We start from the raw sequence: 25,555 nt of genomic DNA on the forward strand, positions 1-25,555 counted from the left end.
GGTGGGGGTGGGCGCAGGAAGAAGGTGCCCGCCCGGCCCCGCCCCCTCCGGGCGCGGTGGGCGGGACGAAGCCCCCGGCCGCCGTCGGCCCGCCCCGCGGGGGGTGGGCGTAGCTCGCCGCGCTCCGCACAAAGTTTGTTTTCTCCCTCCGGGCGAGTGGGGGAGGGCGAGGAAAGCGCGGGGGGGGGGGAGGAGGAGAGGGGATCTGACGTCAGGCCGCGAGGTGCTTTCCAGCCGCGAGCTGTCAGGCCGAGTGTCAGGCCCGGCAGGTACGCGGCGCGCTCCCCCGGCGCCCCCCGCCCCCTGCCAAGACGCCCGGCGCCTAGCCAGGGGCCGCGTGGACGGAAAAGCCGCTCGGAAAAGTCAGTGCGGGGCGCAGGAGTGGGACAGAGTCGGGCGGGGGGCGCGCGGGACAACTTGGAAAGTTTCTTTTTCTCGGCCGGGCGGGGGAGGGGGGCGTCGTCCTGGCGCGTGCGATTGTGGGTGTGTAAGCTCTGGTGTTTGTGAGCCGCGACTGCTGGGGGGCGGGCGGGGGCCGGTGGGAGGGAATGTCGCACCGTCCCCCCCCCAAGTTGGAAGCTCTCTCGAGGCCCTTCTGGGGGGCCCAGCTCCGTACGATCCCAGCCCGTGAGAGGGCCGTCCCTGCCCCGGGCCGGGGTGAGCGCGCGGGGGTTGGGTTTGTTTGGTTTAAAAAGTGCACGTTGCTAACCGCCAGCAGCCTCTCCCCCCTCCGCCCCCCCCGCGGCGGCCGAGCCAAGGAGGGGGCCGCCGAGAGTGACAGCTGCGGGTGGGGGCAGCGGCAAGGGCCCGGGGCTGGGGGGCTGGGGAGCCCGCGCGAGTTCCCCTTTCCTTTGGAACAAAGGAAAGTCTGTCTCGGAGGCATCTGTCACTCCCAAGCGGGCCAAGGAAGCGGGGCGCGTGGGGCCGGCAACCCGAAGAAAGTTTGTGCGCGCCGGGACCCTCGGGCAGGCCGAGCGTGAGCCGAGCCTCCCGCGGGGGAAGCGCGCAGTTCTCTGGGGTAGGGGGCGGCCAACATGGAGTCTGGGCGCAGGGCTGGGGTGGGGGGGCGGTGCGGAGGTGGGAGCCCAGCCCCCTCCCCTCCCCCTCCGGGCCGAGTTCGGAGCACAAAGCCGAGCGCGCAGGCTCGGCCAGCCCCGCGCCCCGAAGAGTCAGACAGCGCCAAGCGGCGGGGGAAGGGGGTGGGAACCAAACTTTTTCCTGCCCCGAGACAGACACGTGAGTTTTCTTTCTTGCAGAGCCCCCGCCCCACCCACTTTGCGGGCCGGCGGGGGAGCTGGGGCGCCGAGTCTAGCGCGGGGTAGGGGACTGAGGGGGTGCGGGCGCCCCGAGCGCAGGCCGATTCCCCGCCGCCCCGGGAGCCATGTGCTCCGACTCGGTCTGGGCCGCGGGGGAGACTGCGCGCTTTGTGTGAACTGCTGGGAATGCAGCGTGAGTGCGCGGCCCGGGGGAGTGTCCGGTCGAGCTGGGGGAGTTGTCAGAAAGTGCATTCGGGAGTGGCTGCAGGTCGGCGTCGTGGAGTGTATAGGAGGGTGCACTGGGTGTCCTGTCGTGAGGGTGCTGCCACGGGCCAGTTGGGGTAAGAATTGATCGCTGGTGTGATGACGTTTGGAGTTTCCTCAGTCTGAGAGATCGTGGGTGGGCGGGTCGGTTGGAGTTTGTCGGTAGGCATATAGCCAGGAATTGGGCTGGCTTCGTGGGTTGTTCGTGCTAGACGTGGGCTCTGTAAACTGTGTGTGTGTGTGCTGTTTGTCGGTGAAAACCTTGGTGGTTCCAGGAGCTAAGGGATGGGTTGGTGCCTGTTATCTGAGCACTGCTACAGAGTTGCCTGGTGGTGAGGGCGTGTGTGTCTGTCAGTCTGTCTGTGCGTCTGGGTGTGAGTGTGGGGTGTGTATGTGGGAAACCTCCCCCCATTGTAAGCTGGCTGGAGTGCAGGACAGGATGGTGGAGAGAGGTCTGTTGTTGGCTCAGGGGTCATCTTCACTGGCCACCCTAGGAACCCTGCAGACTGGGACTTGGTTGGTAGCCAGGGTGGAATTTATACAGATAACCCTGAGTAAACTTCTCATAGCTTGCCAGGACTGCATCCCTGAGCCCAAATCCCAAATGCCCTGGCCAGCTAAGCGCCAGAAACCTGACCTCAGAAAGCAGCCTGCTGTTGGTGTTCTCTGAGGAGTGGCACCTCTAACCAGTGCCTGTCTCACCTCCAGGTGGCCTGGCTGGGAGGGTAGACCCTTCCCTCGAAAGCCTGGCCGAGCCAGCCCAGATATCTGGGCTCAGGCCCAAGTCGAGGAAACAAAACCTGGGAGATGCCAGAGTCTGTTGGCCCAGCCTGCTGGGTAGCTGTTAAAAGGCTGAGGAGGGAGGAGCCTTGAGATTCTGGCTTTAGCTTGCCCTGGAACTTTCGGTTTTAAAATGTAAATCTCTTTTGCATGTGTGAACCAGAAGTTAGTCAGGGGGATGAGTAACTGAGTTGGGTTGTCTAAGGAAACCCCTTCCCACATTTGACAGGTGAAGAGGGGGCTCAAGCCCTGAGAGGAGAGAGCACACTTGCCAACGTCACACAGCCAAGGGGAGAGAACCAGAGTCCAGCCTTGCTCATTTATCTGGATTTTTGAGGAATTGATTCATGGACCCAGCCAGGGGCTAGATGACAAAAGAGAATGTCTCAGACAACCAATAGGGATGACTCAACACTCTGCAGGGCACAGTAGGTGCAGTAAATGTGAAACACCCATTGCTGTAGGACCGTGGTGATTAATAGTCTTTCCAGACCTGGGCAGCAAAATGCTAGAGTTTGGGGAGGCTGGCGAGGGTTGGTTGTTGTTGGCAAACGTCGGTCCAAACCTTGCTTCCACACCCTATCCTGGAGGTGACTTTTTTTTTCATAACAGCTTTATGGAGATGTAACTCAACATATCCTACCACTTACCCATTTAAAGCAAACAAATGAGTGGTTTTAGTATACTCACAACTATGTAACCACCACCACAGTCAATTTTAGAACATTTTTATCACTTCAGAAAGAAACTCCATACCCTTTAGCTGTCCTTCTTCTAGTCTCCTCCCCCAGCCTATTCTAAATCAGTCATTAAAACGGACTCATGTATTTTTCATGACTTGTTTCTCTCACTTAGCATATTTTCAAGGTTCATCCACACAGTAGCATGGATCAGGACTTAGTTCCTTTACATGGCCAAATAATATTCCACCATATGGATGGACTACATTTTGTTTTTCCATTCCTCCACTGATGGACACTTGGGTTCTTTCCACCTTCTGGCTATTATGAATAATGTCGCTATAAACGTTTGTGTTCAAGGTTTTGTGTGAACGCAGGTTTTCATTTCTCTTTGGTAGATGTCTAGGAGTGAAATTACTGGGTCACATGGTAACTGTTTAAATTAGGTGGTGGTCTCTCTCAGTCTTGATTTTCTGATCTATAAAATAACGATGATAGTAGTATCTGTCTTAAAAGGACTTGACTGAGATAGTGTGAAGTGCTCAGTACAGCGCATGGAAAACAGACCTCAGGGGTAGCTAAAATTCTTTGTAGTCTGGTACTGCTTCTTAAAGAGCTGCCACTTATCTCAGTAGTCCTCTACTGAGTGCATGAAATCAAGGCATCTCAGACTCATCCCTTCTAGGTTGCCCAGGCAAAGGTATGGCCTGAGACTTTGATTTACTATTCCTCCATTTCGGTGTCCCAGGCTGTAATGTGTTTGGAGACAGGGAAAGGATAAAGGGCAATGCGTGGTAATAATGTCCCCATCCCCTCTGTCACTTGTTCCAGGCTTGCCCAAGGTCCACCTAGCCCCTAAACACCATGTCAGACAGTGATCTGGGTGAGGACGAAGGCCTCCTCTCCCTGGCAGGCAAGAGGAAGCGCAGAGGGAACCTGCCTAAAGAATCGGTGAAGATCCTCCGGGACTGGCTGTACTTGCACCGCTACAACGCCTACCCCTCAGAGCAGGAGAAGCTGAGCCTTTCTGGACAGACCAACCTGTCAGTGCTGCAGGTAAGGAGCAGGTAGCAGGAGACCTGGGTTCTAGTTCTGTCTAAGTCCTGTCACTGATACACTGTGTGGCCACATGACAACACCCACTCTGCCTCAAGGGAAGACCATGACATGAGGTGACAGCAGCTAGATCTGGGGGAGTTCTGAAGAGGCAAGGCACCACTATGAATGTCTTGGTGTCATTAACAGTGGAGGCTCTGGGGAAGGTGAGAAGGCGCTGAGTGTTTGGAATTCAGCCCCTGGCCCCTGGCCCCAGAGCAGGGTTTAGTAACTTGGTTGCAGAAGGGCAGCTAGTGGTCTGCAGTGTAGTTAAAAAAATGAATTGGGATCATGGCCAAGAAAAGGGCAGAATTCAGAGGTTCTGGGTTCAAAACCCAGTTCTGCCACACAGGAGCAAGGGACCACATCTTGATTTCTCCATCTGTAAAGTGGGGGTTCGAATCTTCCCTTGCTTGACTGAATTGTTGTAAGGAGCAGATTCAGAACTGGATGTGAAAGTGCTTTGGGGCCACCTGGCTGGCTCAGTCAGTGGAGCAGGTGACTCTTGACCTTGGGGTTGTGAATGCGCATCCTATATTGGGTGTAGAGATTACTTAAAAATAAAATCTTTTGGGGCGCCTGGGTGGCTCAGTGGGTTAAGCCGCTGCCTTCGGCTCAGGTCATGATCCCAGAGTCCTGGGATCGAGTCCCGCATCGGGCTCTCTGCTCAGCGGGGAGCCTGCTTCCCTCTCTCTCTCTGCCTGCCTCTCTGTCTACTTGTAATCTCTGTCTGTCAAATAAACAAATAAAAAAAAAATTTAAAAAAAAAAAAAAATAAAATAAAATAAAATCTTTTAAAAAAAAAAGAAAGAAAAGATGGGGCACCGGGGTGGCTTGGTTGAGCATCTGACTCTTGATTTCAGCTCAGGTCTTGATCTCAGGATCCTGGGATCGAGCCCCACATTAGGCTCCAAGCTCAGCATGGAGTCTGCTTGCCCCTCTCCCTCCTCTGTCCCATGCCCACACCACCACTTCCCACACACTCTCTAAAAATAAATATTAAAAAAAGAAAGAAAGTGCTTTGTAAACCATCCACATGAGCATACCTGAAGATCTCTTGTCTGCTTTTCGTCAGAGCGCAAGGTATCATCTCCTTTGAACTGCCCAACTGCTGACCTTTTTGTTCTGTGTTCATGGTGCTGAGGTAGACACCCTGGACTATCACCGACTTGCCTCCAGTTTGGCTCTCATCTACCTGGGCGACACAGCAGGCCCCCAGTCTAGCAAAGGCCCATCCCCTGCCCCATGAGCCCCCAGTGCTCCTTTCATGAGCCGGCTAAGCCTCTACTCCAAGGCCTCCTGTTCCACCTCTGTCTTTTCCTAGCCTTTAATAGATTCCTTACTTGAATCTGTGGTGCTAACTCTCCTTCCTTCCCTTACCCCCCAACCCTTGGAACCTCCCTTGTCTCCCCAGTTCCCATCCCTTCTCCATGATGCCTCGTGCTGAGTATTCAGCCTTCGGAACTCCTGTCACCTGACTTTGTACTTGCTGGGCAGTGGTTAATGGGAGTCTGTCTATGAGAAAGGCTCTAGGGTTACAGAACCTGACTCAGATCCCATCTTCTCCACAAGAAAAAGCCTGGATGTTGGCCAGGTCCACTGCCTCTCCCTGAGCCTCATGTTCCTCATCTGAGAAAAGGAGATGATTGTGGTACTTGGCATAGCATATAAGGAAGAGGGATGGAGAAGAAAGATGCAAGGCTCACGGCAAGTGAGCACAGAGTGGGTGTTTCTGCTCTTGTCATCCTTATCTCCTAGATCCCAGGTCTTGGACTGACCTCAGGTATCTGACAGTGCTTTGCATCTCACAGTGTACCAAGCACTCCCAACCAGAGCTGAGGTCCCAGAGAGGAACCAGACACATTCCCATCCTCAAGGTGTCTAGTCTGGGATGGGAAAGTGGGGAGGACCTAGCCGTTAGTGTTTGTAGAAAGTGTGGCTGGGACAGAAGGCAGCAGAGACCCAAGCAGTGTTTCTAGAAAACACTTAGAAAGCCAGCCTGGGGTGTCAGCAGGCCTCCCAGAGGAGGCGGACTTGAACTCACAGGATGTAGAACAACACAGGCCAAAGGCTTGAGCCTGAAAACCAGGATCACCTCGATAGGCTCTTTGCTGGTCTTCTGCCTCCAGCCTTTTTCCCTCAGTCCGTTCTCTCTCTTTTTTTTTTTTTTAAAGTGGGCTTTATTAAGCAGTTCATGAATTGGATAGCATCCCATCTAACTCCGCTCCCTCAGTCCATTCTTCTGAACACAAAAGTACAAATCTGATTGTGTCACACACACCATGGACCCCACTGTCCTCTGCAGAGAATCCAAACTCAGGAGCTTACCAGCTTCATCTCCATTCTTCCTGTCCCCAGGACCTGTGAACCTTCGGCCCTCTGTTCCTCTGGGCCTTCTCCCTAGGCTTCTTTGTGACTTTTCTGAACTTGGCTCACTCCATGTAAGCATTTCCTCATGAGAGCATTCTTGGACTAAGTCTGAGGCCACTACTCTTGTGTTCCTGGTGCACCTCCTACCTGTGCTGCCACACTGTATTGAAATTGCTTTTGGTCAGGGACACCATTTCTTACTGAGTTATGTGCCAGTTTCTCTAATTTATTTTTCACAGACCCACCTCCCTGCAACATGTTGACTTGATACATTTTTATTATTATGTCACTTTAGCTATCATGTCACTTAAGCATGTATAAAAACTGGGTTTTTAAAAAAAAAAAAAAAAACTTTCTTGCTTTTGCTCTTATAAATTGTAAAATAACCAGTTTCCCAATGTAACTGTGAAACCAATGAAAAACTTAATGTAAAATGGTGCATGGGGATGATGCTTTGCTGACTCGGCTGTGATATGTAGTATGACAAAGGCACGGACTCTGGACTTGAGCAAGTCTGGGATTGCCGGAGGCCACTGTGCTCCTACTCAAGATCAGAATGGAAATGTGAAGCTAAAACATTCTTCCGAGAACTAGTGGATTCCTAGGATGATATATCCCTTATTCCACATTAGAGAAATGTTGGGCTGAGGAAGGACCAGCTGAATTCTGGTGTACCCTTGTTCTGGTGTTGGCCACCATGCTCTAGAGTCCTGCTGAGAGTTAAGGAGCAGTGGGGACCATGTGGCCCTGGGGGGAAACTCTACCATGAATCCCACAGGGCCTCCACCCTTCTACCTCTGCTTGGCGGTCTTACAGGCACCTCAGATTTCTTGATGGGTAATGGATAACTTCTCCATACTGGCTCGCTCTTTTTCTAAGGGGTGCCCCTTCATTTCCCTTCCTTAGCTCATTTGATCAGTCACCAATTCCTATGCATTCACCCCTTAAGTATTTCTGAAGTGTGGGTTTCCTTCCCTGGTCCAACCTATCATTGTCTTACCACTCGCTATTCCACTACTAAAAGTCCTTCAGTGACTCCTGCCCACCTAACGACAGTATCACCTGCCCCTATCTGCATAGCTGGCCTCACCCCTGCCTCCCCCAGTACTCATGCCACACGAATCAGTACTCCAGACCAATACCCCAGACCGCTTCATTCCCACTCCTAACTAGGGAGACCCTCAGCCCTCAGAGGAACTGTGTGCTCCCACGGTACCATAACTGGGTCAGCACTTGGACAATGGACTGCATAGCTGCTTTTTAGAACAGGAGGCTTACTTATCACTGTATCACTATATCCCAAGTTTAGCTCTAAGCCTGGTATCTGGTAGGTACTCAGTAAACAATTATTGAATTGATAGAAAATGAGGAAGTGTGGGGCAATGTCAACAGGCAGGACCTCTAAAGTAAAGAAGTATAGCTTCTCACTCTGGAAAAATTGGCCCAGGTCCCTGGAGACATTGCTTTTTCTTGTGTTTAATTTTTTAAGTTTCACTGTTTATTAAGAACATTTGCAAATATCCACAAAAGAGAATATTATAATGCACTCCTAGAACCAGTCACCTGGCTTCAGCATGCTTCAGCATTTTGCCAAGCTTGTTTTCTCTCTCCCTGGGGACAGTTCTTTTGATTGTCTCCTCTAACTGGCCCAAGAGCAATCTCATTAGCAAGTCAATGAGTCATTTAACTAACTGGTTTGCTGGTACTTGCCTGGGGCTAGGCAGTTGGGAGGGTTAGACCAAAAAAAAAGTCATTTGTGAAGGGTTTTCACAGGTCCCTGTGACACCCTCTGAGCCCACTTTATTGCTGTGGTTTCTGACTGTTCTGAGGGGCTGGCTGCCTGTTGGGGAGGGAAGGGAAGCGTGGCAGGGAGGGTTCGGGCCCCATTCTTTCACTCATACTGATTGGGGGTGTGCTCAGTGCCAGGCCCAGTGCTGCGTGCTGGAAAACACAGTGGTAGAACAGGCACTATCTCTGCCCCCTGGGTAGCCTCCTGTAGGAAAGAAAGACAATATTTAAAGGACTAAGAATTCAGTGTAATTAATTGCCAGTGTGGTGTCAGCTGAGCTCCCCCTTCTTTTCAAGTCCATTAGAACTCCATTCAAATGGAGTTACCTGAGAGGCTTTTGCAAAGCGAGAGAGGGGCTAAGAGTCAGCAGAGGGGATGGGAGTGAGTGGGTTAAACCACTGGTTCCTAAGTCTGGGCAGCAGAACTCAGGGAATTTTGTTTAAAAACATGTATTCCTGACTCCGCCCCCACCCCACCCCACTCCCACTGGACCTGTAGAGCAGATGAGATCTTGTTGTTTATGTTTTTGTTTTAATTTTTTTATTTGTAAATAATCACACCCAACACTGGTTTTGAACCCACAACTCTGAGATCAAGTGTTGCACGCTCCACCGACTGAGCCAGCCAAGCGCCCCCAAGAGATAGCTATTTTTTAAACTCACCTTCAAGGTGATTATAGTACAGCCAGCTGCTTTTGAGAGCACCCTGGTATGGGTGGTCATAACACAAGTGGGGGTCCAGTGATATTTGGGAAAGGTCCTTCCATGCCTTCACTTCTCTCCCTTCTTTTGCTTCTGTCTCCGGCAGCTGAAAAGACAATAGAATGAAAGCACCAGTGTCGCCTTCTTCAAAGGCCCTCCTCTGAGCCTCGTGGCCTTCATCAGCTTCCTGGTGCCCTCCCACTCCCGTTTGCCGCAGGGATTCCTCCCACATTCTTTATCGCAGCCGCTGATACAAAGTACCGGCAGGACAGCCACCAGTCGCATAGGGCCGGTTTGTGGTAGAGATAGGCTTTGAGGCCCCCAGCCTGGGTTGTACCATATCAATCACAGAATTCACCTTGGCATTCTCCCTGCCACCTCCCCAAGGACCTTGAGTGGGGGCAAATCACATGCTTTTTCCCTGACTTGGGCATGGGTCTGCAGCTGGAAGGGGCTACAGAAGTTCCTGCTGGCCTGTTATCACAGTCCAGCCCTGCCGGTGCACGCAGGCCTGCCCTTACCCGGCCCCCCTCAGCTGCGCATTTCTAGCGGATGAGAAGACAGAACAGACAGCAGGCTGCCAAGTTTCTGTGGACCAGGCTGAGCATGTGGGAGAGTGGTTTCTGCTCTTCCCAGAATTCTAAGACAAAATGGGAGGTGCTGCTAGGGGCTAGGTGCCCACACAGCTGCTAATAAAGGCCTAAGTTCCCCTCCCCAAGCCTACTTTCTTAACAGAAATCCTCATCCCTACTTCACTTGAACCAGGTCATGGTGACCTGACACCTTCCCCTGCGCGCAGAGCGACCAGGAGCAGGCGCAGTGCTCTGTGGTGGCCCGGGGAGCTGCTGAGGCAGCGGCTGGACGCAGGAGGGGAAGCATCCCAAGGAGCAGAAAAGGCTTCAGTCTGTTCTCTTCACCTGGCAGTAGGGGTTGCCTGGAAGTGGTGACCTTGAGCAAGTTACCGAGCTCTGATCAGGGCCTCTGTTTCTTCCCCAGTTCAAATAAAGTGGTCATCGCAGTACCTAACTCATAAGTTGGAGACTAAGTAATTAGATGGAAATGTTCAGAACAGCACCTGGTATGTTTTGTGTTCAACAGGTGTTTGCTTTCAGGATTATGGTCATGATTATTCGGTTGTCAGTTCCACCTGTTTGCTAAGACACAGCAAAGCACAGGCCCTAAAGCCTGGAACCTGGGTTTGGATCCCAGCTCTAGACTTGGAGCCTGTGTGACTGACTCTGGGCATGTTCTTTCATCTTTTATGAGTTCAGTTCCCTCCTTAGTACTTAGAGGACACTGCTGACTACCTTCCAGCTTGTACAGATGAAACATAATGCAGGTGAGGCGGCGGGCATGGTACTTAGTATCAGAGGTGCTCAATTCCTTTCCTTTACCTCACCCAGCTGTTCAGCCCTACCTCTCTCTGGGGCTCCCCTGCAGCCTTAGCCAGCATTCAGCTCAGCCTGTGTCTGCTGATGCCTGCTGGTGTGTGTGTGTGGTGCGTGTGTTTATACTGGGAAGACCCTGGAGATGAAGAGGAATAAATGAGAACCCCTGGAATGGAGAGGAAGAGAAGCCACTAGAAGGCTCTGGCTCTTCCCTGAACAGGAGCTTTTGTACCTGCTGAGTAAGGAGCCAGGACAACTCCAGGCACCAGCCCCTGCCCTAGGTGGCTGTCCCTTTGGCTAGGTAGAGACAGACTCCATAGGAAAATGGCGGCCAGGAGCTTGCCCTGGAAATGGGCCAGGAGAGGTGATAAGCAGGGGTAGAAACTGAGCCTTAAGGAGAGCTGAGCCTTGATCCATTCACCAAACCGTAGAGAAACGTGAGCCATTGCTGCAGTCCACACAGTTCCCAATATCCCGCCACACAGGTGAGGGGGAGAGGGTTCTGATCTCTTGCCCTGTGCAGCAGCTGGTACATGCTCTGTATCTGTCAATAAACAGGGAAAAAAGAGACAGGGCCGGAAGAGGGAGCTACGGTGTGCAAGGTGTGTAGGTCAGCAGGCCACTGTTGAGGCCCTTCAGTGGTGTGCCATGGTGTCCTGGCCTGCTGCTGTCAGTTCTGCCCCGAATCCACAAGGACTAGATTGGGTCTTCCCATTGTTGTCCCCACCACTGGTTGTAATTTTATATTCACTTGTAGGATTTCTTTTTTAACTCTCTCTTCCCAACATGAACTTGTCTGAAGGCTGTTTGCTGTTGTCTGTGTTGTTTGCTGCTGTGTTTCTGGGGCCAGGAACGTAGGTGCTTCATAGCTGGTTTTGACCGAGTGAACTGATCACGGCCTCTTCTGTGCATTCCAGATATGTAACTGGTTCATCAATGCCCGGCGGCGCCTTCTCCCAGACATGCTCCGGAAGGACGGCAAAGACCCCAATCAATTCACCATCTCCCGCCGCGGGGGTAAGGCCTCAGATGTGGCCCTGCCCCGAGGCAGCAGCCCCTCAGTGCTGGCTGTGTCTGTACCAACCCCCACCAATGTGCTCTCCTTGTCCGTGTGCTCCGTGCCACTCCACTCAGGCCAGGGGGAAAAGCCAGCAGCCCCCTTCCCACCAGGGGAGCTGGAGCCCCCGAAGCCCCTGGTGACCCCTGGCAGCACACTCACTCTACTGACCAGAGCTGAAGCCGGAAGCCCCACAGGTGGACTCTTCAACACGCCACCGCCCACACCCCCAGAGCAGGACAAGGAGGACTTCAGTAGCTTCCAGCTGCTGGTGGAGGTGGCGCTACAGAGGGCTGCTGAGATGGAGCTTCAGAAGCAGCAGGACCCATCGCCCCCCTTACTGCACACTCCGATCCCCTTAGTCTCTGAAAACCCCAAGTAGGCATCTGCCAAAAGGGGTGCTCGAGGCTCGAGCCAGCTGTCCTGGGTTTCCATTTGGGTTCCCTTTCATACAGAGGGTTTTCTTGGATCACTGCCAAACATCGGGATCATCTCCTCTGTCCAGAGGTCTTCAGCAGGAAGATGCCAGCTGGTGTCACTGCACCGTGACGGGGACCTCTCTGCTAACTGCCGTTTCTCCAGGCCTCCTCAGTGATGAGATTGAGATCGGAGACAGGCATGGTGCTGCTGCTGCTTCTCCAGAGAATCCCTAGGACACCTCTGTCCCAGCCTGCTTTCCTGGCTGGGCACAGGAAACCCGCCACATTCAGACCTACGCCCTGGAGCTGGGCCTCTCTGTGTTAAGCGAAGTGTGGACAGTCCAAGTTCATAAGTGTGAACAAAAGAGAAGAGGAACCCAGCAGATGTAACAGAACTGACTCCAGTTGAATGTTTAGGTTTTCACTAAACTTTATTTTTCCTTTTTTGCTGGGGTTTGCATTAATGGGAGTAGTTAGCCCAGGTGTGGGAGTCCATGTGTGTTGCCTGAGGGAGTCTGACGAACTGGGAATTAGGCACCACTGCAACTGGTGAGTGTTTTACAAGGAAAGAGTATCTTTATTTTGGGGACCAGCTAAATCTCTGCAAAATTCCAAATGGTTGTTTTATTGTTGGTTTGACTTACCAAAAAAAAAAAAAAAAGGACACACACACACACAAACCCCTTTTTGAGCTCTGGCTTTTCTGCGTCAGGCACAAAGCCTTTAAGAATAAAGAAAGGGTCCAATACAGAATCTGACCAAACCTTCTAAGCGCAGAGCAGAGAAGGATGATAAAACCGGACAGGTGGTTATTGGTTTGGTTTGTTCGTTTTTCTGTTTTGTTTTGTTTTTTAAATTTTTGTTTTTACTATGTTTTGGGGGGCAGGGGAAGTAAGCTAGACCAAGGCAGTGGGTTTTTTGGTTTTGTTTTGTTTTTTCTCCTTAATATTTTCCCCTCTTTATCCTTGAAAGTTTGGCCAACCAGCCTGAGTTTTGAATTCCTTTAAGAACTTGGGATTAGTGCGGCCAAAACAGAAAAAGCTGCCAGTAGCTCCTACTTGGAGAGAAGTGAGCCACCTACTGGTCAGGAAGCCCTTGTAGCTGAGTCCGATGGGCCTTTATTCCCATGACAGTGGCAAGAACCTATTCCTGGAAGCAGCAGGGAAGGTGCCCCCAGCTGCTGAGAAGCTGCCTTCTCTGGAGGCTGGGGCTGGAAATCGGTTAGGAAGCCTGTCCACTGTGTCTTTGTATTGCACCTTTCTCTAAATTGGAGTTGCAGAGCCCTCTGCTCTGAACTTCACAGTGAACTAGATCACGGTCTTACTCTTCTCCCTCCTCTCCATTTTTTTATTTTGCTGTCTCTCTGCTAACAGCGTTTGACAGCAATACACCCCATCTTTATATATCTTAAGAAACACTAATTCTAGGTTACTATTAGCCAAAATATTTTTGTTCTGAATAATGTTGTTACTGGGCCAAAAGACAGGTCAGGAGCCCTCAGCCTCTAGTTTCCTGAAGTTGCCCAGTCAGGCAGGCACAGGGGGAGATTCCTGGGGGTTGACTTACTTGGGTGGGCCTGGCCAGGAGAAAAGCAGCAACGTGTGTTCTGTCCTTTCTGGGATGATGTCTGAAGGCTTCAGGGAGGCTACCTGACTTCTCAGTGGCTTGGCCTACCCACTGCTGTGGGAATGGGGATTAGTTACTTAAGGAGAGGGAGCTTTGCTCTCTCTGATGGGCAAGTTTCCTAGGCTCTCTCTTTTGCTACCCCAGCCTGTTCTTGCATGTCCCAGGGGGATCAGGGATCCTCGCCCTCCTGAGGCCCAGCTGGGGAAGAAAGAATAGCAGCTTCAAGACAGCTGAAGCTGCTGTTTGCCCAGCCTGTTCCACCCCACCCATGTCTGAGCCCAGGTCTGGTAGCACTGTTGGAAGACGCTTATAGCAAGAGCCCCTGGCAGTGTATCGGGCTGGGGTGGGACTTTTCCTTCCCACAGTGCACTGAGCAGTAGAGATGGTGAGGGGTGAGGAGCCATGCTGCTGAATTCTGGTTGGCATTTCCCCCTTGTGCGAGATGGGGAGGCTGGAGGTGGGGCCGCCTCTGCTTGGTTGGGTTGTGAGAGAAACCTGGAGAAGCACAGTTATCCCGTTGAATTATTTGAGCAAAAAACTACTGTAAATAACTTTTGTTTTTGTCTTTCGTCAAATAAAGTTGTTTTTGGGTTTTGTTTTGTTTTGCTTTTTAAAGCAGAAACAGATTGACCCACAGTGACCCTGGGCCCCGTCCAGGGGTGGGGCAGGTGCTGAGTTTTTACAGGGCCTAATCATTCCCCGCCTCTAGCAGCCACCTGTCAGTGTCGGGCGCCCTGCATCCTTATTCTTTGGCCTCAACCCTGGTCCATAATTCACCATAGTGGGCAGGGGGCATATGCCTCCCTAGCTGCACCAGTCTTCCCTGGATAAACACTCAAGCTTTGGGGTTGCTGAGTGGTGAGGAAACTTAGGGAGCTAGCAACCTTATCCTCCCCCTCAACCAGTGAGGAAAGCGTAGGACTGCAGTATGACGCCGGCACAGAAAGCAGCACAGAAGAGATGGATACTTTAGTCATGTCTGAAACTGGCACCACCTCTAGACTTCCATGTTACGGAAGCTAGTAAATTCCCCCCCCCCTTTTTTTTTAAAGATTTTATTTATTTGACAGAGATCACAAGTAGGCAGAGAGGCAGGTAGAGAAAGAGGAGGAACAGGCTCCCCGCTGAGCAGAGAGCCCGATATGGGGCTCAATTCCAGGACCCTGAGATCATGACCTGAGCCAAAAGCAGAGGCTTAACCCACTGAGCCACCCAGACACCCCTAAATTTCCCTTTTTTTGCTTAAGGTAGCTAGCTGTGAGTTTCATTTACTTCATAATGAAGCAACTATACATTTCACTGCAGCCCAAACAGTGCAAAGTCAAGGCCTGCAGCAGTAAACACCCTTGCTTTGTGCCTGGGCCTATCCAGTGTTACTACTTTAATTTTTGTATACACACAAAAGAAGGCAGATGCCCTTCTCATAAGTAAAGAAACTGAGGGTTTGTTAAATTAATTGGCCTGAACTGTACAGCCAGTATTAAATGGAGCTAGGATATGAATTTAAGTCCGTCTTACTTGAAGGTCACCCTGACATCTGCGTGGACCTTATTTGAACTAGTGATGGGCAGTTCACTGACTACTGACATTTAACCAATATGGTTTTTGGGCTAAACACTAGAAATTTCTAATACTGAACCAAATCAGCTTCTGATGACAACAGACCTAGATGGAGGATGTCCAATCTCCACAAGTCATTCTCCTTTAGAAATTTGGAGTCAGTGCTTCCCTATTCAAGTTTCCCAGACTAATTAATTATGTATTAATTATATATTATAATATAATATTAATATTACCCTAAAGGGGGAAATCTTTTGGATGGTCTGACTGCCTTAGAAGAAATGGCTTCCTACAGATATTTTTCAGAGAACTGAAACCAAAAGCATCTTCTGTGACAAGCTTCAAACTGAAGAACCCCTGAGTAAGCAAGCCTTTAGATAATGATTATTTAATTTATTTATTTATTTTAAAAGATTATTTAATTACTTATTTGACAGAGAAATCACAAGTGGGCAGAGAGAGTGAGGAGCAGGGAAGCAGACTTTATGCTGAGCAGAGAGCCCGATGTGGGGCTCGATCCCAGGACCCTGAGATCATGACCTGAGCTGAAGGCAGAGGCTTAACCCACTGAGCCACCCAGGTGTCCCAGAAAATAGCATTTAAATGCATTTCTGGAGGCACCTGACTGGCTCAGTCAGTAGAGCATGCGACTCTTGATCTTGGGGTTGTGAGTCTGAGCCCCACATGGGGTGCAGAGATTACTTAAAAATACAAAATCTTAAAAATAAAATAAAACCGTCTACGGCTGGACTCAACTCTGGATTTAAAAAGTACACTGCGGGGTGCCTGGCTGGCTCAGCCAATGGAGTATGCAACTCTTGATCTCAGGGTCAAGAGCTCTAGCCCCATGTTGGGGGTAGAGATTACTAAAAAAATAATAACAACAGTTAAAAAAAGGAAATAAAAACTACACTCTAGTTTAGAAACTGCTAATGGGAAAAACTCCCAGAGGGGAGGGGCTCAGCCTGTCTTGGTGTGCTGTAAGCTTGGTATGTTAGCCACTGCAGCTGCAGAGAAGGAACTCGGGAATGTGGAAATAATAATTACCAATGCTCTCAATGTTACTGGTTTCCAAAGCACTTCTCTATAATCTAGGCTTGCGTTCAGATTCTGGCTCTGTCACCTAATGAGCTGTCATGATTCCAGACAAGTCAATTTGCCACTCCAAACTACAGTGTCCTCATCAATAAAATAGGCATAGTAATATTCACCTCTTAGGAGGATGAAATAGGATATTACATGTTACTGTTATTATATATTGTTATTACCTGGCCTCTCAGTAGAGGGCTGAGAGTAAAATGGAATTATGACAATAACTTGCCCCATACCACACAGCTGTTAAGAGGCAGAACTGGAAGCAATTACCCAGAGAAGTAGTTCTCAAGCTTTAATATGTATCAGAATCATCAGGAGAGCTTCCAAAAATCCAAATTCCCAGACCTCACCCCCAGAGTCCAGGAGTCTGCACCCTTCACTTACACCACAGAAGATTCTCACGCTATTGCTCAAGGGAACTGATCAGGACACTGACTTATCCCAAGGAAGGTTTGAGGTTAAGACAACACCTTATCTTTCAAAGTTTTAAGATGAGAGGAAGAAGGGTACCACCAAGTAGTTTACTCCCTGCCAAACCATTTGACTTCCCCTCCACTCCCAGGAGTCTATGGTGGCCTGAAGGTCAAGTGTAGCCTTCCTAAGAATGTCATTTTAATTACATAAATAATCCACATTTACTGCAGAAAATTTTAAAGATAAAGGAGAGGAGTTCAATATAGTGGTTAAGAGCCCAGTCAACTTTTGGAGGAAAACGTGTAAAACATTTAGCAAAGCTGGCACCTAGTAAGAACCCCATTAAGTACTAGTAAAACATTTATCATAGCAAAAAGAGGACCTGGATACAAACTCGAACCTCTACTTCACAACCAGTGCGCTTTCCATGGCTTGTGGATTTTTTCCCACAGGACTCTTGATTTCTGTGACTCCATCTGTGTCTGTCTAGGGCCCTCAGTCTTACCTCTCTGAGCACACTTTCCCCTCCAAACTCTCCTACAAGCAGCTGGCAGTGGCATAGGGGCATTCAGCTGAGAGGACATACTCGGCCTCAAGCCTGAGATCATGTGTTTAACTGGTGCTTAGAAAGTTCCAACCCCACAAAGGCAAAATCTGTCCTACTTCCAAATCTCTCTCCCACTTCCAGTTCTGACTCTTCATCAAGTTCTTTTCCATCTTAGACCACCCAGCATGTTTATTTTAACCAGATGGATGCACTGGGATTCAGCCAGACTCCCTACTTCCTAAGATAAGGAGAGCCTTGGGTGAAAGCACAAAGGGATCTAGTCTCGGCCCCATAAATACCCTCTAGGCAAGGGTTCTCCATGCTAGCTCCCAGCTTGGCTTTGTCTGCTCCTAGAAAGCTAAGAGGAGGAACACAGATCAGATTTCGGATGCCTACTGAACCTCTAACTTGCTGTGTGACACTGAGCTGGGCTAGATCTAAGGACTCTCTAAATATAACTTTCTATGACACCCCGCCCCCATATAATCACAAATTTAATGAGTCTCAGTTAAGATAAGAGCTTCACAATATAATACGACATATAAAACTTTTCTTGCAAAAATAAAGTTACCTGTTTACAGATGATATGATCACATATGTAGAAAATCCTTTGGACTCCACCAAAAGGAACAAAAAAAGGATAAATGAATTCAGCAAAGTTGCAGAATACAAAATCACACAAAAATCAGTTGTGTTTCTATACACAAACAATGAACAAGCCAAGAAGGAAATTTTTTTAAAATTTCAATTTAGAATAGCATCACAAAGAATAAAGTAGTTAAGAATTAACAAAAGAAATGATAAAACATTGCTGAATGAAATTAAGGAAGATAAAAATAAATGGAAAAGTATCTTGTATTCATGGACTGGAAGACTTACCTATAGATCTTCACTGCAATCTCTACCAAATCCTACTTATTTTTTTTTCTTAGTAAGTTCCACACCCAACTTGGGGCTTGAACTACAATCCCAAGATCAAGAGTAGCATGCATGTTCTACCAACAGAAGCAGCCTGGCACCCCTCCACTTCTTTTTTTTTTTTTACAGAAATAGAACAACTGGGGCGCCTAGATGGCTCAGTGGGTGAAGCCTCTGCCTTCGGCTCAGGTTGTGGTCTCAGGGTCCTGGGATCAAGCCCTGAATCAGGCTCTCTGCTCAGCAGGGAGCCTGCTTCCCCCTCTCTCTCTGCCTACTTGTGATCTCTCTCTGTCAAATAAATAAATAAAATCTTAAAAAAAAAAAAGAACAAAGTTGGAAGACTCACCCTTGATTTCAAAATTTACTACAAAGCCAAAGTAATCCAAACCATGTGATATAGGCACAAAGACAGAAAAAAAAAAAAAAAAAAAAAAAGGCCAAAGGAATAGGATTTGACAGCCTTGCAATAAACCCTCACATATGTGGGCAAATAATTTTCAACAAAGGCGCTGAGGCCATTCAATGCAGAAAGGACTGTCTTTTTAACAAATGGTGTTGGGAAAACTCGATATCCACATGTAAAAGAACAAGTTAGACCCTTAACTAACACCATATAAAAAAATTAACTCAGTGGGACACCTATCTGACTCAGTCAGTGGAGCATGTGACTCTTGATCTTGTGGTCATAACTTCATAGAGTATACATTAAACAACAACAAAAAAAAATTAACTCAAAATGGATCAAACACTTAAATATAAGTGCTAAACTAAACTCTTATAAGAAATCAGGGGAGGGGCGCCTAGGTGGCTCAGTGGGTTAAGGCTCTGCCTTTGGCTCAGGGTCCTGGGACTGAGCCCCCCACTGGGCTCTCTGCTCGGCAAGGAGCCTGCTTCCTCCTCTCTCTCTGCCTGCCTCTCTGCCTACTTGTGATCTCTGTCAAATAAATAAATAAAAAATCTTAAAAAAAAAAAAAAAGAAAGAAAGAAAGAAAAGAAATCAGGGGAGAAGCTTGTTGACGTTAATTTGGCAATTTTTTAAGGTTGTTTTTTTTTTTTTTTCTGTTGTTATTTTGTTTTTTAAAGTAATCTCTACACCCAGTGGGGGCTTGAACTCACAACCATGAAACCAAGAGTCATGCTCTGGGGCACCTAGGTGGCAAAGCCAGCTTAGCGTTTGACTCTTGGTTTTGGCTCAGGTCCTCATCTCAGGGTTGTGAGTCCGAGCCCCATGTTGGGCTCTTACTCAGTGCAGAGGAGTCTGCTTAAGACTCTCTTCCTCTGCACTCCCCTCTCCTCTAAAATAAATAAATAAATCTTTTTTTTTTTTTTTAAGAGTCACATGCTCTTCCAACTGAGCCAGCTAGGCACCCTGGTAGTGATTTCTTGCATATGATACCAAAAGCACAGGCAAAAACAAAAAATTAGACAAACTACACTTCATGAAAATTAAAAAATTTTTTTAAATTGTTAAGTAATCTCTACTTATTAAAGGGGCATGAACTCATGAGACTGAGATCAAGAGTCACGTGCTCTACCAACTGAGCCATCAGGGCATCCCCCAAATTAAAAATTTTTGTGTCCCAAAGGATACTACTATCAACAGAGTAAAAGGGTAACCCACAAAAAAAGAGAAAATATTTTCAAATTACATAAACAATAAAGGATTAATATCCAGAATATGTATAGAATTCCTAGAACTCAACAACAACAAAAAACAAATGACAAGACTCAAAAAAATGGGCAAGGGTCTGGAACAGACATTTCTTCAAAGATAACCAAATGACCAACAAGCACATGAAAAGATGCTCAACCTCACTAATCATTAGGAAAATGCAAGTAAAAATCACAATGAGATACCACTTCGCACCCATTAGGCTGGTGATTATCGAGGGGCACCAAGGTGGCTCAGTGGGTTAAGCATCTGCCTTTGGTTCAAGTCATGATCTCAGCAGACAGCCTGCTTCTTCCTCTCTCTCTGCCTGCCACTCTACTTGTGCTTTCGCTGTCAAATAAATACATAAAATCTTTAAAAATAAATTTTAAAATTTTATAAAGTCTTTTAAAGGGGCACCTGGGTGGCTCAGTTGTTAAGCATCTGTCTTCAGCTCAGGTCATGATCCCGGGGTCCTGGGATAGAGTCCTCCATCGGGCTCCCTGCTCTGCAGAAGCCTGCTTCTCTCTCTCTCCCACTCCCCCTGCTTGTGTTGCCTCTCTGGCTTTCTCTCTGTCAAATAAATAAAATCTTTAGAAAATCTTTTTTAAAAATTAAATAATGAAATGGAGTTGGGAGGCCAGCAGAAGGAGCTCTCACACCCTGTAAGTCCTCATCAACTGCAGGCCCCAACAGAAAGACATACCTTGCACTCCCAGAAGGAAGAACACTATTTTTCACCACCCTGACAAAAGGAAGAAAGATCTTCTCCTTGCCCAGCAACATCCCAGTCAACAAAATACCTTTACAACTGTTACAGCCAATGAAAACCCACAGACTTCAAACTCCTAGATTAATCCAACTTGGATTTTTTGTTTATAAAAGCCCCTCCCCACTCCCTTTCTTCTATAAAAGCAAGTTTCTCTTCCTTGTTCTCCAGATTTGCCTACCATTTTGCTGTAGTTTGGGTGTCCCAAATAGCAATACTCTGCTATTCCCAAGTAAACTAATTTTTGCTGGGAAAATAGGTGAGGGTTTTTTTTTTTTTTTAAAGATTTTAATTATTTATTTTACAGAGAGAGATCCCAAGTAGGCAGAGAGGCAGGCAGAGAGATGGGGAAGGAGGCTCCCCACTGAGCAGAGAGCCCAACGCCCTGCTCAATCCCAGGAACCTGGGATCATGACCTAAGCTGAGCTGAAGGCAGAGGCTCAATCCACTGAGCCACCCAGGTGCCCTCCCTCCTTTTTTTTGATGTTCCAGGACCCTGAGATCATGACCTAAGCCAAAGGCAGAGGCTTAACCCACTGAGCCACCCAGGTGCCCCAGTGAGTTTTATTTTTAAGGCTAACAATACATACAATGAACACCTAACGAACATTTAGCGAAATTATTATTCAGCCTCAAAAAGGAAGGAAATTCTGATACTGGCTATACCAGGGATGAATCCTCTAGACAGTATGCTAACTGAAATAAGTAAATCAGAAAGGACTAATACAGTGTGATTCCACTCTTAATGAGGTACTTAGGCAAATTTGGGACAGAAAGTAGAATGGCAGTTGTTGGGGGCAGGGACAAAGAGAGATTGGGAAGTTACTAGATTGAGGGCACAAAACTCAATTTTGTAAGATGAAAGAGTTCTGAAAATGGATGGCTCAGTGGGTTAAAGCCTCTGCCTTCGGCTCAGGTTATGATCCCAGGGTCCTGTCCCTGCTGAGCAGGGAGCCTGCTTCCTCCCCTTCCCCCGCCTGCCTTTCTGCCTTGTGATCTCTGTCCGTCAAATAAATAAAACCTTAAAAAAAAAAAAAAAGGAAAAAAAAAAAAATGGATGGTGGGAGCATCTACACAACAGAGTACATGTACTTCCCTGTACCACCAAACTGTACATTTAAAAATGGTAAAATTTTGGGACGCCTGGGTGGCTCAGTTGGTTGAGCAGCTGCCTTCGGCTCAGGTCATGATCCCAGCGTCCTGAGATCGAGTCCCACATCGGGCTCCTTGCTCGGCGGGGAGCCTGCTTCTCCCTCTGCCTCTGCCTGCCTCTCTGTCTGCCTGTGCTTGCTCTCTGCCCCCCTCTCTCTCTGATAAATAAATAAAATCTTAAAAAAAAATGGTAAAATTTTTTATGTATACTCTACAGCAAGTAAAAAAAGATTTAAGTTTAAAAAAGAATTTTAGGAAGAAAAAAATTTAGGGGCACCTGGATGGCTCAGTTGGTTAAGCATCTGCCTTCAGCTCAGGTCATGATACCAGAACCCTGGGATCAAGCCCCACATTGTGCTCCCGGCTCAGCAGGGGGTCTGCTTCTCCCTCTCTCCTGCTCATGTGCTCTCTCTCTCTCGCTCGCTCACTTTCTTTTTTTTTTTTTTTTTAAGATTTTATTTATTTATTTGAAAGACAGAGAACACAAGTAGACAGAGGCAGGCACATAGAGAGGAAGGGAAGCAGGCCCCCTGCTGAGCAGAGAACCCGATGTGGGACTCCATCACAGGACCCTTAGATCATGACCTGAGCCGAAGGCAGCGGCTTAACCCACTGAGCCACCCAGGCGCCCCTCTCGCTCACTTTCTTTCAAATAAATAAAACCTTTTTAAAATAAGTAAGTAAGTAAATAAATAAATAATAAAGAATTTTCTTTTTTATTCCAATTGTCTCCATCGTCAGTGCCCCTGCCTGACGTGACTTTAACAGTCTTTAAACTAGTCTCCCACTCTGATCCTATCCTCCGAATAGCAGCCAAGGTGATCTTGCTAAGAGGCAAACCTGAAAAGTGAAATGTCGCTGTTCAAATCCTTTCTGTGGCTTCCTCCACTGTTGGGACAAAAATAAATTCTTCATGGCCATGACCAAAAAGACAACGGGGTGGGGAGGTCCAGCCTCACATCTATGGATCTGGAGAAAGTGAACCCTTGTGCACTACTGGCGGGAATGTAAATTGGTGCTGCCACTATGGAAAACAAAATGGAAGACCCTCAAAAAATTAAAAATAGAAACACTCTATGATCCAGCAATTCCATTTCTGGGAATATATAACACTAAGAAATAAGGAAATAAACACACTAACTCGAAAAGATATCTGCATGTTCATAGCAGCATTATTTACAATGACCAAAGCATGGAAACAACCTAAGTGTCCATCAACAAATGAATGAATAAAGAAGTTGGGGTATGCACACCATGGAATATTATTCAGTCACAAAAAATTAGGAATCCTACCATTTGTGTATGTATAGACCTTGGAGGTTTACGCTGAGTAAAAATAAGTCAGATGGAAAAAGACAAATACTTTACAATCTCACATGTGGAATCTTAAAAAACAGACTCAGAAAAAGAGATCAGACTTGTGGTTACCAGAGGTGGGTGGTGGAGGGAGGAGGAAATGGAGGAAGGTGGTTAAAAGATACAAACTTCCAGGTGAGATAAATAAATAGTAAGGATGTAAGGTACAACATGAGGACGACAGCTAACAATGCTGTACTGATACACTGGAAAATTGTTAAAAGAATAAATCCTAAGACTTCTCATCACAACATCTTTTTTCTTCTTCTCTTTTCTTTGTATCTATATGAAAAGACGGAATTAGTTGAACCCCCAATTAGCTGAACCATATCATTTCACAATATATGTAAATCAAACCATCAAGAGGTAGGCCTGAAACTTATATACGGTGATATATGTCAATTCTTTTTGTTTTTTCTTTTTTATTTATTTGTTTGACAGAGAGAGATCACAAGTGGGCAGAGAGGCAGGCAGAGAGAGTGGGGGAAGCAGGCTCCCCACTGAGCAGAGAGCCTGATGAGATCATGACCTGAGCTGAAGGCAGAGGCTTTAACCCACTGAGCCACCCAGGCACCCCGTCAATTATTTTTCAATGCAACTGGAAAAGACAAAAATTCTTCAGCATGCCCCTCCCACTCCTTCCCAACTAAGGTCTTTATTCCCCACCAGTAGCTGACATGGTTTCACCTCCTGGAATGCTCTCTTCTATTCCCCTCCCGCATCCCCTTAACTCCTACTTTTCCTTTAGAGCTCTATCTTTCCTAATCCTCCACAGCAAACTCCCCATTACAAACTTTTACTACCAGGCCCAGCAGACTGAAAACTTACCTATTCTGTTTGGATCTTGGGCTAGGTATTCTTCCAACATTCTATGAAAGAATGAATGATCAGTTTGTCTCCGTCACTGCATGCCCCCCAGATAATCTGTAAAAGAGGTTTTATACCAATGGTACACTTCCAAACTGGAGTGAGCTGGTTAGGCTTTACCACAGTTTTGTATATGGGAGAGAACAAGGTTCAGAAAAAAGGCAGGGCTGCCAAGAACAAGATCCATGTGAAGGCTGAGGGACTACAAGGTAAGAATTCATGTCAGGTGTATGTCCCTCCAATCGGGTCCAGACAGAGTAATGTCTGTTGCTGTGTATATCACCTTTGAGGTCCTGCTTCACTCAATCTATTGCAAGAGGATGTTGGAATTGAGTTGTGGTTGGAAACACCAACAGTGGAAGAAGCTCCCTAGATGATTCTGTTGCTCAGCTAGGGGGAGAACTACAGGTCAATGTTGACAGGTATACAAAGGATATTCTGACCTCACTGATACCCTTTAAGACTAAAAGCTTAGGGGGACACCTGGGTGGCTCAGTTGGTTAAGCAGCTGCCTTCGGCTCAGGTCACGATCCCAGCGTCCTGGGATCGAGTCCCACATCGGGCTCCTTGCTCCGCAGGGAGCCTGCTTCTCCCTCTGACTCTGCCTTCTACTCTGTCTGCCTGTGCTCGCTCTCGCTTGCTCTCTCTCTGACAAATAAATAAATAAAATCTTTAAAAAAAAAAAAAAAAAGACTAAAAGCTTAGGGTCACCTGAGTGGCTCAGTTGGTTGGGTGATTGCTTTTGGCTCAAGTCATGATCCTGGGGTCCTGGAATCAAGCCTCACATCAGGCTCCCTGCTCAGCAGTAGAGTCTGCTTCTCCCACTCCCCCTGCTCATGCTCTCTCTCTCGCTCACTCTCTCTTTCAAATAAATAAATAAAATATTTTTTAAAAAGATGACGACTTAAAAGTTTAAGGTTAGGAGTACAGAATTTGGAGTCAGACAGACCCAGATACTTGTTGAGTGATTCCAGACAAATTAGTTTGCCCACCACACAGAAGTACCTTGGTCTCAACTTAATTCACAGTACAATGCACAGGGCACCACCTGGAGGGCTTACCAAAATGCTGATTATGGGCCGCACTCCCAACAATTTCTGATTTGGTGGTTCTGGGATGGGATCTGAGAATCTTCAGTCAAGTTCCTACGTGATGTGGCTGCCGGTGGTCCAGACACACACGCTGTGAACCACTGTCCTAGCACATGCTGAGGACACAGTAGCTGTATACTCAGATATTCTGAGAGCTAATGAAGTCCTTTCTCCATTCCCCCGACCCCGCCCCCTGCCCCCGGAGTTCTCAGCTGGTTCCAACTTGCCATGTAGCCTTAGAAAATCTTTTCCGCTTTTTGGGTCTCGGGTCTCACATTTGCCAAAAAAGGGTGCTGGGCCAAGATGAGACACGAAATTAATACAGGAAACAGTTTACATCTGGAAGAGGGTCCTACGGAATTAGGGGAGAAAACGAGCAAGGACTAACTCCTGAAGGGGATGCTTGGGACTTCCGGGGAGCCAGTGTTGGGTTCCAAAAGACGCGGAAAAACAGGGCAGCGTTCTGCCCCGCTGCTGCAGGGGACAAACCGTGGAGGGCTGGGCGACGCTCAAGTCTAACTTCGACTCTCTATCCAGATGCCGTTCTCCAGTCGCCACAGCTCCTCCCCGCGCTCGCGTCACCATCCCCGATTAGATTGTCCCTTCCCTCTCACCATACCGTGCGCCTGGCGGAAGCTTTGCGTCACTTCCGTCACGCGTAGAGCGCTTGCGCAGAGGTGACGGCTGCACGGCTGTCGATTGGCTGCGTG

At 48.0% G+C, this 25,555-nt stretch overlaps 1 protein-coding gene and 1 long non-coding RNA gene across 11 annotated transcripts; one reads left to right on the top strand and one right to left on the bottom strand.

Annotated features, from left to right (window-relative positions):
- Positions 1-14,019, top strand: TGIF2 (TGFB induced factor homeobox 2). Of its 9 annotated transcripts, none has more exons than XM_004746485.3 (3): positions 1-133; positions 3,812-4,036; positions 11,241-14,019. In XM_004746485.3, the coding sequence occupies exons 2-3, from the start codon at positions 3,845-3,847 to the stop codon at positions 11,760-11,762; spliced, it is 714 nt and encodes a 237-aa protein (XP_004746542.1). In that variant the 5' UTR covers positions 1-133; positions 3,812-3,844; the 3' UTR covers positions 11,763-14,019. The 9 variants fall into 9 exon arrangements, with proteins under 9 accessions (XP_004746542.1, XP_004746541.1, XP_004746546.1 ...); XM_004746484.3 differs by lacking the exon at positions 1-133 and adding an exon at positions 160-362; XM_004746489.3 differs by lacking the exon at positions 1-133 and adding an exon at positions 161-269.
- On the bottom strand, positions 7,921-25,491 carry LOC106005282. Of its 2 annotated transcripts, XR_001178537.2 has the most exons (5): positions 24,816-25,491; positions 23,716-23,811; positions 17,613-17,656; positions 8,897-9,041; positions 7,921-8,438 (listed from the first exon to the last, which is right to left on the bottom strand). It is a non-coding gene; the product is annotated as an uncharacterized LOC106005282 (long non-coding RNA). The 2 variants fall into 2 exon arrangements; XR_006607860.1 differs by lacking the exon at positions 17,613-17,656.
- Between the last annotated feature and the right edge of the window lie 64 nt (positions 25,492-25,555).

The sequence above is a fragment of the Mustela putorius genome, unplaced genomic scaffold (assembly GCF_011764305.1).
Source record: "Mustela putorius furo isolate JIRA1106 unplaced genomic scaffold, ASM1176430v1.1 tig00000743_pilon_pilon_pilon, whole genome shotgun sequence".
Classification (NCBI taxonomy): domain Eukaryota; kingdom Metazoa; phylum Chordata; class Mammalia; order Carnivora; family Mustelidae; genus Mustela; species Mustela putorius.

Bases quoted from the DNA above. Each gene is read 5' to 3' on its own strand.
- TGIF2 (XM_004746485.3), top strand. From the start codon at position 3,845: ATGTCAGACAGTGATCTGGGTGAGGACGAAGGCCTCCTCTCCCTGGCA. The intron at 4,037-11,240 runs GTAAGGAGCAGG...TGTGCATTCCAG, and splicing joins CCAACCTGTCAGTGCTGCAG to ATATGTAACTGGTTCATCAA.